Here is a 14,411-nt window from a genome sequence, read left to right on the forward strand (position 1 = left end):
AGTGGGGAATCACATTGTGCGGACCCTAAAAACTTTTGAACGCTGCTTCAGTTGACCTTTTACAAAGGTATTTTCTTTTGCTGAATTTTTTTCTAGTTCTTTCAACATCTAAAGTTTGACCTGTTTTTTCTTCCTTTCTTTTTCTTTTTCTTTTTTTCGGTAGTAGGGGTTTTTTTCCCCTATGATGTACTTCTCTTCTTGGGCAGAATATCAGTCTAAAATTTCCCTCAGTCTCTGTGAATGCTATATTTCTAATTTATTGCATTGTTGTTTTTCACAACACTAACATTTTTAAAAAACATATAAATAGTCTTACGTAGTGTTATGGTAGTTTACTTAAATTATTATAAAGTATTTAGTCTGTAGGGAAAGTCTATGGTCCATATGTAACGCAGAGGTCAGTGTGTGGCTTAATGTTGTTTACTGTTTTTATCTACCTAGATACAGCTGGCATTTAATTAGTGAAAAGCTGCATTATATTTATATGAACATGAAATTGTGAGTGATGTTTGTGTAGTGTTTTGATGCCCATTAGTGTTAACTCAGAAAATCACAGAAAAAATGAGATTAGGAGAGCTTCTGGAGGTCATGTAGTCCAACCTCCTTCTCAAAGCAGGGCTTTACTGTTATTAATGTTGTTATTGACACAGAAGATGGTAGGAATTAAGAAGAAAGAGCAATAACCAATTAGTATGCTGCAGGATGTACAAAATCTGGACCTAACCAGTATGACTGAAGATAAGAATGTGCTGTGAAACAGGATCAGTTGATGGCTTAGCAAAGCATGGCAAAGACAACTGCATCAGATGAAAAAATCAAATTAATTAAATGTTCACATTCAGTAGGTATTATAACTAATTCCCAATGAAGCATTAAGATGATTTAACAGTTCTTATTCTCCAGGGATATGATCTTTAATCAGATGTGGGGGTGGTAAAAGGTAAGCAGTGTAATTTATTCCAATAAGAGTAGAACAGTCTCTAGTTTGAAATTTAATTGGATGATGTATGAAAAATTTAAATAATCCAGAGTACATTTTGGTCTTGAAATTGTAGATGACCAAGTATTCTGTGGGACTTCTGTCAACAACGGATATTTTTATTTTATTTTATAACATATGTTTGAGTACTTAGTGGGATGTGACTACAATAATTTGAAGGCGGATATGAATTTTAAAGGATTTTTTTTTTTTTAATAATTCACTGCACTTTTCTGACCACCTCGTGACATTTTTATCAGCTAGAGTAAGACGTGCTTTTATTCTAATATTCCTAGTGTAGGCTAATGGCATCATTTTAGCCAGTCAAACCTCTATCAAGTCAGCACTGAAGTAGGCAGTTCTGTCCAATACGTGATGCCTTAAAAGCAGGCAGAGAAATCGCTCTTAGTGAACATCCTAGTCCTTGTTTTCCCAGGCCATCACCCCATATAGAAGAGAAACAAGTTGAGAGCTTCAGATGGGGTTACACATCATGACTCCTGAATTCCTGACCAGGATGTGTAACCCAGGAGGGTTATGGAGGTGTTGCCTGAAGCCTCAAGGATGGAAGGCATAGAATTGGGACAGTCAAACTTCAGCTGGGGTTTGTGCTGAGGGACAAGAACAGCTTCTTTAAGTACACTGATATCAAAAGGAAAACTAAAGAAGCTTCTCAATGGGAAGGGAACCTTGTGGCTAAGGACATAGTGAAGATGAGGTACTTGGTGCCTTCTTTGCCTCAGTCTTTATTTAATGATTTGTAAGCCATAGCTACAAAAAACCAAGGACAGGTCCTGTGGATGTGATTCAAAGTAAAAATAGTATCAGTCCTTTTAGAGTTTTTCCTTATAACAGGGGTGATAAAATGCTGTTATAATAATTAGAAATTCAAAATAATTGCTGTTATAATTTTCATTAATTTCTTTGTTACTATCTTTTCATCTTGAGGGTATTTTTTTTAGTTTATTGCCAAATGAGTCTTTATATCTTGTTAATGTTCTTTTTTGTCAGAAATTAAGAAAATAGTTATATTATACAAGAAGCTATAATTCCCTGAGTCATGGTATTTACGCACACATAGGTATAATGTCAACTCTTTCAAATGGAAGATGATTTCCAGAAGCTTGAATTTCTGTTTTGAAATTCTCTCTACCTGAACAAATTAGGAAAACTCAATCCTTTTAATCTGTTTCTCGAAAATGTAATTCACTGAAATGCTACAAGAGACCCGATTTTCATAGAATCATAGAATAGTTTGGGTTGGAAGGGACCTTTAAAGGTCATCCAGTCCAACCCCACTGCAATGAGCAGGGACATCTTCAACTAGATCAGGTTGCTCAGAGTCCTGTCCAACCCAACCTTGAATGTTCCCAGGGATGGGGCACCTATCACCTCTCTGGGAAACCTGTGCCAGTGTTTCACCACCCTCAATGTAAAAAAATTCTTCCTTATATCTAGTCTAAATGTACCCTCTTTTAGATTAAAACCATTATCCCTTGTCCTATTGCAACAGGCCCTACTAAAAAGTCTGTCCCCAGACTTCCAAGTCCTTACATTTGATAAATAAATTACATCAAGGATTTACTTATTCATGAAACTAAACTCATGATGCAGTGAATTTTGTGAATAGGTTGGGATACAAAAAAAAAAAAAAAAAGAAGAAAACACTATTATATTTGGGATATATAATAATTTTGTGTGTATTGAAAAGTTCTGATCAGAAGCTGTGAACCATGAAGGTCAGATAAATGAATGCATAGAGTGGGTTTTGAATCATCCATAAAAAAAAAAATAGTTGTGTATACAGTAGACAGGGACAAGTTTGTAAGTATGTGTATAGAAATGATTAATAACAAAAGATAGTTTGCACTCAGAAAAAATGTCTTAAGAGGCAAATAAAGCTTTTTAGTTAATTTGACTCTATATTTGATACATATGAAAGTTATTCAGTTGGCAGAATATTGAAAACAAAATGGCTGATATAAAAGATTAATTTTTTTTTTTTTTAATAGACACTCAATCCAGAGTTTCATTCATTTTCTTACCAACAGCAACCAACAGATACATTGGAAACATATGGAAACACTAAAAGCACTGAAAACAACTTGTATATATTTTAAATAAATGTCACTTGAGCATGACAAGCTGACAGCTGCAAACAGAAATCTTTTTCCCTACATCTGAAGTTACTCAGACCCTATATATATATTCTTATGTTTTTATATATGAATATAAACACATTGCATGAAAAACTCAACATGAGCTGGCATTGTACGCTCACAGCCCAGAAGGCCAACCTTATCCTGGGCTGCATCAAAAGAAACATGGCCAGCAGGTCCAGGGAGGTGATTCTGCCCCTCCACTCTCGTGAGACCCCACCTGGAGTATTGCGTCCAACTCTGGAGCCCTCAATATAATAAGGACATGGACCTGTTGGAGTGGGTCCAGAGGAGGGCCACGAAGACGATCAGAGGGTGGGAGCACCTCTCTTATGAAGACAGGCTGAGACAGTTGGGTTTTTTCAGCCTGGAGAAGAGAAGGCTCCAGGGAGACCTTATAGCAGCCTTCCAGTATCTGAAGGGCACCTACAAGAAGGCTGGAGAGGGACTTTTTACAAGGGTGTGTAGTGATAAGATGAGAGGTAATGGCTTCAAACTGGAAGAGGAGAGATTTAGAGTAGATATTAGGAAGGAATTTTTCACTTTGAGGGTGGTCAGGCACTGGAACAGGTTGCCCAGGAAAGTTGTGGATGCCCCATCCCTGGAGGTGTTGAAGGCCAGGCTGGATGGGGCTTTGAGCAAACTGGTCTAGTGGGAGGTGTCCCTACCCATGGCAAGGGGTTGGAACTAGATGATCTTTCAAGTCCCTTCCAACCCAAACCATTCTGTGATTCTATGATTTTTATATTTAACACTTCTCTGTTGTCTAACAGATAAAGTAAGAATATTTAAGTCCTGAGCCATCTGTTTTCTTATTTTATTTAGAATTCTTTTTGTTGAGTTTTGTCCCTAAGAGTAGACAGAAGGATGTCGGTTCACTTCAAATCTTAGTGTAGCTGAATGAAGACCGCAATCCCCCACTGACACAAAACCAAAAATGAAGTAAAGTGTTAGCAGTTCTGTCACAACCACCTAAACACACTCGACAGTTTTCTCACAGCTGGAAAATCACATGTATCAAAAAAGAAATAGAAAAAGTTATCAGAAGGCAACGCGCTCGTGACATTATCTAAAATGCTATGAAAGTGCTGTGGCTAGTCGAAATGCATTCTAGCTACCTCTTCAAAACTAACTTCCCTCTGTCTTGCCCTTAGAAGAGCCGTTCCCATCCTCAGCTTGCTGCGGGCGCATTGCTGAGCCGTGTGCTTCAAGCGACGTTTCATTTTATTCTCCCTGTCAGTTCCAGCTGTAACTTTTCAAGGGGGCCACAAGCGGTGTTGGAGGGGCTGTGTATGTAGTTCTACTGAATTACTTTCCTCAGGGAGGAAAAAAAAATAAAAAACAAAAACCAGCAAACGTTGTTTTGAGCAAGAAATTGGGCACAGGAAAAAATTGTTGCTTATTTTATGTATGAAGCATTTAGTTGTACAGAGCAGGTCAGGGAGTAGACTAAAAGAAGCACAGGCACCGAGATTCAATTGTTTAAAATTTTACATTTGGAAATGTCAACAGAAATTCAGAGATCAAAAAGGGCAGAAACCTAGAGATGTAAATATAAAACTTTTGGAAATCTGCAAGGAAAGACAGAAAGGAATGACAGAGCAAGAACTTTGATGGCCCTAAAACCGTAACTATTCTAATTCCGTCTCCACATTCATTCTCCAAAATGGCATTGATAGGGACCGCGAGGTTTTACGCAAAACACAGTCCCTAGATACTAGGGCAATGGAAAATACTAGCAACCAATTCCTTTCGATTTTACATAAGTATGAAAGCAGGTGGGTGCCATTGTTTCTTGTTGGATATCGGTTCAGGAATTAAAAAAAGAAATCTACCTTTTATTCTTTTGCTCTGATGCTAAATCTGTTCTGATGCTTTGAGCAACTTCTACATTGCTCCTGAGAAGGATCTGCCTTCAGAAAACAGCTGAAGATTACTTCGGTTTGGTTGTGGGTTTTTTGTGTGTTTCATTGATGGTATTTTTTTTTAATTAGTATCAGTTTTCTGATCTTCAGTTTTCAACAGCTGCAAGAAGCAAAAACCAATAAGTTTTATATTTGTGGAAAAAATATTTCTCATTTCTACAGTAACCAGTGCTTTTCAACTAAATGAAAATTTATTAGTAGAGATACAAACCTCACTTGTCTTACTCTGGTTATGATGATGAAAAGTAATTGAATGCTGTAGAAAGGAATTGGGATACGTTTGGCTGCAGTGAAATGGGCAGCTAAACCACATCAGAATTTCTGAAAGTGACCTTTTTTCATTTTGTTTTAGTGGTTATTTGCTTTTTTATATGCATCTTTCAGTGATACTTCTGGGCATAAAGCTTCCAGTTACCTCATGTACATAGATTAATTTCTGGTCACAAAGCCCTTGAGAGAGAAGTGGCATTATTTCTGCTATGTATTTGGCTTACAAAACCCAGAAAGTAACCTCCAGTTTATTTTAGATCGTGTTAAAAAGTGGTTTATCCAAGATCACAAAGAACAGCTACAGAAGAACCCACTTTACCTGAATTTTAGCAGCTGTATCAATTTCCCTTTATTCTGATGGTAAACGGGAGACACATGAAAAAATACTTTATTTGTTTAAAAAAAAAAAAAAGTCTTAAAATGGCACAAATGTGAACTGAAAAGAGAAATGGATTCTATCTGCCTCACAAGGGAGGGAGAAATTGGGAGAAATTGGTCTGGAGATTCATTGCAGAGAAATGAGTGAGTTATTTTGCTGACTGTCAGTGGTAGGTAACAAAGTAATTCAATAAGTGAAGGCCAGGTTTGAATAGATAGAAAATTAATCTTCAGCCACTATCTCCTGTGGGATTTTCCAGTGCCAGTATTGATTGCATTTCAGCTCCTGACTTGAGAGAGAAATTGGTTGGAGTTGGATTTTAATTATATTCACATGCTGGATTACTTTCCTTCAAAATATGTGATTTGCTACTTTCTTGAAAACAAAGTTTAAATGGGTATTAAAACTGTACCAGCCAATGCCACAATCTGTCAGGCTTTTGATAGAAATGCCAGACTAAAATAATTAACAACGTTTAGCTTTTCCTTTTTAATCCTTTTTTTTTTTTTTTTTTTCCTAATTTAGATGTAGGTTACTTGACATTCACAAATTTGGCAAATGAAAACTAAATAGTTTTTACTTTATATAGAAGGATCCGCTATAAACATTGGATATGTAAAGCACAGCACTAGTCTTGCTGTTAAAGAGGTGGTGCAACACTAATTTGCAATGTTAATTTGCCAGTAATGGTTCTGATACTTGCCTGTTGCATGCAGAACCAGCACAGACACCTGTAGATTTAATAGAAAAAATGATCCTCTGTGAATGAAACTATGGACATTTTAAAGGATTTTGTCAGTTGGTGCCTCAGGGTTTCGGGGAGCAGATAGATGCATTGTTTCAATATCAGAGTCGTACATCACAAAACACTCCTGGGGAAAGTCAACAATTGGGATGCAAAAGCTTCTAGGTTATTTTATGTGGTTCTGAGAGACCCACTGCCCTCCACCAGGGCTGCAGAGGTAGATATAAAATACAGTTCAGTTGGAGCAGGTGAAGCAATGAAATTGAGAAAAGCATAGTTGAAGAGTTTTTTTGGGTTTGGCATCATGGAATATTGGTAGAAAGCATAACAGATCCAGTCTTTACCATAGTCTTTTTTTTTTTTTTGGGGGGGAGGGGGGGGAGGCGGGGACAACTGAGCATGTGTGCTGTTAGAAATGTGGGAAATAGACTTTGTGTTTGAACCTTTGAGGCATTCAGGCAGATTATTTAAACACTTTCAGTTTCAACAAAGTTTAATCAAATTTTGGCAGTGGACTTGAAGCTTCTTCCATAGCACATGAGCGATGTGAGAGGATGAAAGCTAGTATCTATTACTTGGAAAGAAATTGAAATACCAAGCAGAAGAAACATGATGATTTTATGTTCAGATGCTTTAGGAATTTCAGTCAAAAATCTAAATATACTGTAGTATGAAAACTTATGTGCAAGACCTGCTAGGATGGACCTTACAGTTGACCCTCTTTCTCTTTTACCCAACCCCCTTCCTCCCCAATATTTCATGTGGAAAATTATTTGGAAGAAATCTTATGTCACCCAGTCATTCTAGCATTTTATTGTAATAACATGGCTTGATGGTCTCCAATTCTTTTCTGAAGTGTTCTGTTCATCGAGAGTTTGTAGTCATTGGTACTAATTTCAGAAATAAGAGTGTTAAGGTTTTTTTAAATCAAATGGCTTTCAGGCAGGAGAGAAATTTTCTTCCATGAACGACTGATTGTTGAGATTGCATTTGCAGAATTAGACAAACTCATTACTTTGAACAGCATGAAGCCAAAAGATAACTTGTGAAAAGAACTCCAGAATTTGCTTAATGTATAGCATTCTGGTTTTGGGGGGGAGGATGGACACGACAACGATGGGAATGCCGTGTGATAATGTAGAAGAAAAAAAAAAAATAACACACCAAAAACCTACGTAAAAATTGAGCCAAATTACAATGTCTGAAGCTATTGTAGTGTTGTGTCATTTCAAATCAGAACACGTAAACTGTTACTGATCCTGGCTCCAGTTTGCACTTTTCAGATGACACTATAATGGTTTGTGGTGGGCTGACCTTGACTGGCCAGCAGGTGCCCACCAAGCCGCTCTATCGCATCCTTTTCTATCACTGCCCTCCATAGCAGGACACGGGGGAGAACATAAAATGGCAAAAAACTTGTGGGTCAAGATAAAGGCAGTTTAATAAAGAAAAGCAAAGGCCATGCACGGAAACAAAGGAAAACAAAAAGATTAATTCTCTACTTCCCATTAGCAGGCGATGTCCAGCCCCAGTACACGTAGCGGTTGCTCTAGAAGACAAACACCTTAATGACAAATGCCCCCCTCCCCTCCTTCTTTTTCTTAGCTTTTATTGCTGAGCAAAACATCATATGGTATGGACTATCTCTTTGGTCAGCTTGGGTCAGCTGTCCTGGCTATGTCCCCTCCCAGCCTCTTGCCCACCCCTGGCTTGCTGGTTGTTTGAGGAGGCATTTGGGAAGACAGCCTTGACGCTGTGCAAGCACTGCTCGGTGGTAGCCAACACACTGGGGTGTTATCAACACCTTTCTAGCTACAAACACAAAGAACAGCACTGTGAGGGCTGCTAAGGGAAAATTAACTCCATCCCAGCCAGATCCAATACATGGTTTTCCTTTCTGGTAGATTTATTGAGTGGTGTGCTGAATGAAAACATTTCAGACTGCTTTGTACAAGTATTTGCTGCCTTTCTAATCCACATTCAAAACTAAAATATTACTGTCTTAAAAGCATCTAAATGCGAAAGTATGATATTCAGAAGTCCTCTGGCAACCTCTGTAACAGCAGGTCATTGTGTCCATAGAACTATTAATGAAAATAACACGACACACGTGGAAGTAAAAGGCATCATTTGGTTTTAGGTGTTCCAAGGAGAAGAATGTTTTTAGGTAATTTATACACTTTATCAACTTAGATTATTTAATGCCATGATGTACCTGGACTTTACCTGGTAATACATTTGATTAAAGGAAAAATATCATCCCTTACTTTGAGTCTCAGGAGTTATGCTTTCCTTTGTCTCATCCACCAGAATTAAGTACAAAGTAACATGTTTAGCTTCTTAGCGTAAGATATAGTAGTAGCCATGCTGTGTAAAAGTAGTCAAAATTAGTACCCACCTTTTTTTTCTTCCACAAGTTTAATAGGCTTGTATTGTGAGATTCATCGCACCTAATTCTAGACAGCTGTGTTGCAGACTTCATCGAGGCTAATTGCCCTAGAGCTACCTTTATAGTCAATGGAAAGAAAGAGGCGATTCTAAGGCATGATTCATGTCGTGGGAAAATAGGTGTTTAATTGAGATGAGATGAATTGCACTCTAAAAATGCCCATTTCTCTTCACTGCCTAGGAAGGCAGCCTGGGCTGATGAGCTCAACACTGCTATGTTGTTGAAACCCATGGAAGTCAAAGGTTAGATGAGTGCTGCCTTTTGTGTTTCCAAAGGAAACCGCCTCCTTGAAACCCATCTGAGACCGCTGCTTATTTCAGGCAACATTTGAACGTACACTAGGTATAAAATTTGTCTGTAACCCTGTCATGAAGCAGGAGGAAACATATGAAGTATTAATTAGATTACTTTGTGGGTAAGTTAAAATTTAGCTGGCTATACTTTGACAGGGGGTAATAGACACATCGGTCGTATGTAAAGAATAGCTTCAGCTCACACGTGCCTGACTGAGCAGACAGTCTTTGTCAGCACCGTTTTTCAAAAAAACCCACATTTTCAAAAACTGAAGACTCTGCAGTATTAAAAATATCGTTACAATTGCCTACACTTGCTGGCCTGAGTAACCAGTCGGTATCACAGTTGAGACATTACTGATTTAAGTGGCAGTCTACTGCTGCCCTGGGGCCTCCTGTTCCAGCTGCAGCTGCGCCAGGTGAAGGCACGGCAACCTCCCCTTTGCCCTGCACCGCCTCCTCGGTTTCCACGCTTCGTGGCATTTTAGCAGCTGAATTAGAAAAAGCCTCTGCATTTCAACATTTTTGAAAACTAGTCCAGATGACCGAGTAAATGGGAAGGAATCAAGAAGCTGGGGTGCAGACAGGTGAGAGAGAGGACAGGAGGCGGTGGTGGTGAGCACCTGAGTGTTTGGGAACCTTAGCACCCAGGCGGCTGTAACCAGGAGAGTACAAGATTTCATCCAAACAAATCAATAAACAAGCCTTATGTCAAGCAGAAGTTCTAAGAAGGCTTAATTTCCTTTCTTTGTCTGAATGTGTAACACTGTTTCTCAAAAATTTATTTATTTATACACATGTGTATTAGTGGTATCATTTTATGATTTGTGATTTACTATATAATCTATGGAAGGAAAAAAAGAGATATACAGTATTTATGATTTGGTGCAAACTATTACAGGTAATAAAAGGTAAAGTATTTGCCTTGCATTATGAATGTAAAAATTCCATGCACTTATGAAGTTTAGGTGTGTAAGGTGTTAGGCTTTCACTTTTCTTTTGTAGCTCTTCATTTCATTGAATTGCATTGGGTACCTCATAATTCAAAATAAAGTATACACAAATATTTCTGGACCTGGAGCAAGTAAGTGTGTTTGTATGCAAATACAAAATGTTAGTTACAAAAGAAAGGAGTCTGTTACGTAAAAAGAGGCAAATGTGAATGCAAATGTTTTTCGGATACTTTGTAATATTTTGCCTTTTACATGTCTGTCTTTTAAAAGCCTGAAAAGAACGACACTGAATCTGGCAGTCAGAGAATCAGACCAGTGTTTGAAGAAGATCCTGTTTTCCGACGGCAAACTTCTTACCAACATGCAGCAGTTCACATACCAACAGATATTTACGAAGGCTGTAAGTAGCATATGAACAAAGAGATTTTATTTCAATACTAAGCTTGTTATTTGTGTCCCATTCTTAAAACCAAATAACCTCCAAACACAATTTCCATCTCCATTTTTAGTACAGATTTGCTGTTACTATCTGGTTTTTTCTTTTTTCAAAAGTACTTCAGTGACATGCTCTATTAGGCATATGTTTCATCTTATGAATTAGTAGGAGCCATAGTTAGAGAGATCCGTTGGGATTGGATCTGAATTTCAGAAATGGAACTGGAGGTGAAACAAAACTCTTACATATTATAACTTTCTGATCCATTCTTTCTCTATGCTGTGTTCTCATTTAATACAAACTATTCTTGACAGCTCTTCTTTACATGGTTTTGGCCTCAGGCAGAGATGAGTACTGAAAAGATTTTTGTGTATCCCAAAATACAGTTCAGGCAAATAACATGCTGTGCGAGATGGAAGTACTTATATTGCATGCAGTGCAGTTCCAGAATTGCTGTAACAGACTTTAGCAGAGAATTTGAATAAATTCTTTCTAAACTATGTAAAAAATAATATATATATAAATATGCATATACTGCCTAGGATTCTTTAATTGTATTTCAAAATTAAGTATTTAAGTTGTATTTGAAGAGGAAAATAACTTATTTTTTTCTGTGAGCATCATCAGGAAAAAATCATTATCCAATAACGATATTTCAGCATTCAAAATGGTTGCATATTTTTAGAAAAGGGGAAGAGAAATGAAATAGAATCCATATTTTTAAGGTATTTTTCTAATTTAGGGTTCTAATTTCAAGTATGCAGTCTTTCTCCTCTTTCAAAATCTCATCAAGAGGAAAGAGACCCTAATGTGACCTGAGCTCTTTAAAATTCATGGCCACGATTGTGTGCAGCTTATATAAATGACACAGGGATGAAAATGGAAATGTCAGTATGATGGGGGAAAGAATCATAGTAGCTCGTATTCTTATATGGTGTCCTTGACTGACAGACCTAGAGGATTATTTTGGGATTCTGGCTTTAATAAGTGGCAAAGTGTACCTTAATTGCAGGATTACAGGGAGGAGATAGGCCATTTCCTTAGTTTTTGTTTGAACAGAATTGATACTTCGCTGTTAAAATGTTACAAAAACTTGCCTTCGATCGTTAGGCTATTTGTAAACACCATGTGAACTTCGATATGAGATTGTCACCAAAACACTAATATGTTTAATAACATATATATATGTTAATATATATTACTAACATATATGTTTAACATATTAACATATATTACTAACATATATGTTTAATAACATATAATAATAGACCCAAATCAGGCTTTTAATTCAGAATTTTTCAAGAGTTCCGTTTAGGTTTTGTAATAAAATCAGTTCGTTGCTGAATAAAGAACAGACCCTCAGGTCGTCTTTCTACCACACGTACTGGGGATTAGCCATGCATCTCCAGTTGGTAATAACAGAAGTCTTATTTCTAAATCCCCATTAAAACTGTACCCCGCTTATCTCTAAGCAGAATATGGGAAGTGCAGGCCAGAAGTAAGAGGAGAACCTCAACACAAGGCAAGGGAGGTCAGTCTGCCTGGTGGATACCACCACACGTTGCCCTTACTGTCTGAGATGCATCATGTACCATCTGCTACAATGGTTGCTCTACATGTAGGTCTGTACTAGTGTTACAGTTTTAGGAAAGGTGTTAGGCAAAGCACACAAACAAGGACTCCTTTTTTTGTGAGTGGGTACTCCGGCTTTACTTCCTTTCAATCAGAAATGGAAATATTGCTTCCACATATCACTACTTGATTAGCACTGAAGAGTTGATTAAGGTGTCAGGTTGACGGTAATGTGTCTTGAACATGATGACATCACTTTGAATATGTTTGGACAGCTACCAGCAAGAAAAAAAGGCTTCCCCTGCTCAGAAGCCATTAAAACAGTTTTAAGTAGAATTACAATTAACTGATGGTTTTCGTAGCTTAATGAGCATAAGATATACATACTGTTTCTTCATACCCTCCTTTTACTGGGATGGCAGTCAAAATTTCTCTGCTCTTTAAAATCTTCCAAGATGTATTTTATTTTTTGATAGCAAGTTTGGTAGTAGACATCAATATGTATTTGTGCACCATATTTGCGAATATACAGCTATGAATAAAGTGTTTTAAAATAGTAGCGCTTAGTACTGGGGGGCAATTAAAACTTTTAGGAATAACTTGAAAAATTCAGTTTTGATGCTACAGTGATTTTTATCTTGACTAGAATTTTATCTCTTTGACTGGAATTTTTGTACTATTGAACAATTTCTTCCCTTTCTGGATTTCTGAAAATTCTGAAATTTTCTGTCTTTTTGTGTATCTCAGGCTACGAGCTTGAAAGGAAGAAATATTCTTTGGGAAGAAATGTAGAAATATTGGGAAATTAAACCATGTGAGAGAGAATATTCCCCTACAAAAAAAAAAAAAAAAAACAAAAAAACAACAAATACAACAAAAACCCACAAACAAACAAACAAAGACAAAAACAAACACAAAAATCTCCCAAAACCAAACCAACCAACCAACCAAAAGAACCCACCCCCCAAAAAAACCCAAATGAACTTAAAAAAACTAGGAAAAAGTGCATTGTCATTTATTCATGGAAAGTCTTATGTGTGGCTAATAAATAACATTTATTCAGGAATTGATAAAGTTTTATGTAAATATTTTGGCAGCATTCCTTAGAAGACTAAACTTGCAATAAAAATTTTGTACTTTTTTGTATTTTTTTTAAATAGCAATTACAGACAGGCAAGATAGTTTTATTGATTAAATTACTTGGTTCAAAATATTTTAAGATTAATGCTCTTGATATATTTTGGTTATAGCTGAGAAACTGAAGCTATTCAGAACTATTTTTCCCATGGTTTCTTCTAAGGTATAAATGAATAACATTGTTTTACTACGACCGGGGTTGAAAAAATATTGTTTCAAGTCTCTGACTCAAGTTCACACCTTTAAATTTGGATATAATGGTTTGATTATATCATTATGTATGTCTTGTGCAGATGGCATGTGAGATTACTGTTCTTTTTTTTTTTTCTATATTTTCAATTATTTTAATCAGTAAGTTATTTATGACAACATGTAATGAGTGAAGTGGACCTTTAAATGAATTTTCAGTCTCAGTTGTTTTAAATACCAAATACTATGGCTTGGGGTAAGTATAAAGCAAATGTTAGTTGCAGTTAAGTCCCTAAGTACTGCCTGGTTGGTTCAATACTAAACCTGGAAGGAAAATAATGATGCAGAAGCTTAAGCAAAGAACTCTAGGGTCAGTATTGCTTTTTGTGTTCTGACAATTTCGATTTTTTTCCCCCCAGGTAGCTTACTAAAGGTCCCTCAATAAAAACTATTTAAATAAGCAGCAGAAAGAAATAGCTTTTCGAATTTGATGAAAAAGCTTGTTTCTGTCACAGTTCAGAAGGCCAAAAAACTTGAACAGTATCGTCCATCATGAGGAGGTACTTGCATTTGGGTACTTGGATTACATTAGTTTTATTGGATGGCTTTAGCACCTGGCATCAAGTTTATCATGACTTCTGTCTTAAATTATCAAAATTTAAGATAACAAGGTAGGATAAAGAAAGGTGGTCTGGTAACCAAGCTTATTTTATTCCTTCTTGAAAGATTAAGTATTGTCAAAAGAAACTAATCCTGTATACCAGTTTTAGATAGCAAAAGCTAATAAAAAATACCAAGCATAGAGAGTGGTTTTGCATTGCTCCAGGTTATTTTGGAGCATTCCTGAGTTCTTACAGATGGACACAATGTTGCAGGTTAAAGCCCAGAAATTGTGCCATGACGTTGACTTTTTTGCTGAAAGAAA

General features: G+C 36.7%; 1 protein-coding gene across 5 annotated transcripts in view; it reads left to right on the top strand.

The window, feature by feature from the left end:
• The window catches only part of CACNA2D1 (calcium voltage-gated channel auxiliary subunit alpha2delta 1), a 437,732-nt gene that overhangs the window by 246,834 nt on the left and 176,487 nt on the right, over window positions 1–14,411 (top strand). For all 5 annotated transcript variants that reach the window (XM_082498408.1, XM_082498409.1, XM_082498410.1 and 2 more), the window contains exon 6: window positions 10,423–10,552. In XM_082498408.1, the coding sequence (XP_082354534.1) occupies window positions 10,423–10,552 (130 nt within the window). The remainder of the gene's footprint in view (window positions 1–10,422; window positions 10,553–14,411) is intronic.

The sequence above is a fragment of the Vanellus vanellus genome, assembly GCF_965231255.1.
Source record: "Vanellus vanellus genome assembly, chromosome: 1".
Taxonomy (NCBI): Eukaryota; Metazoa; Chordata; class Aves; order Charadriiformes; family Charadriidae; genus Vanellus; species Vanellus vanellus.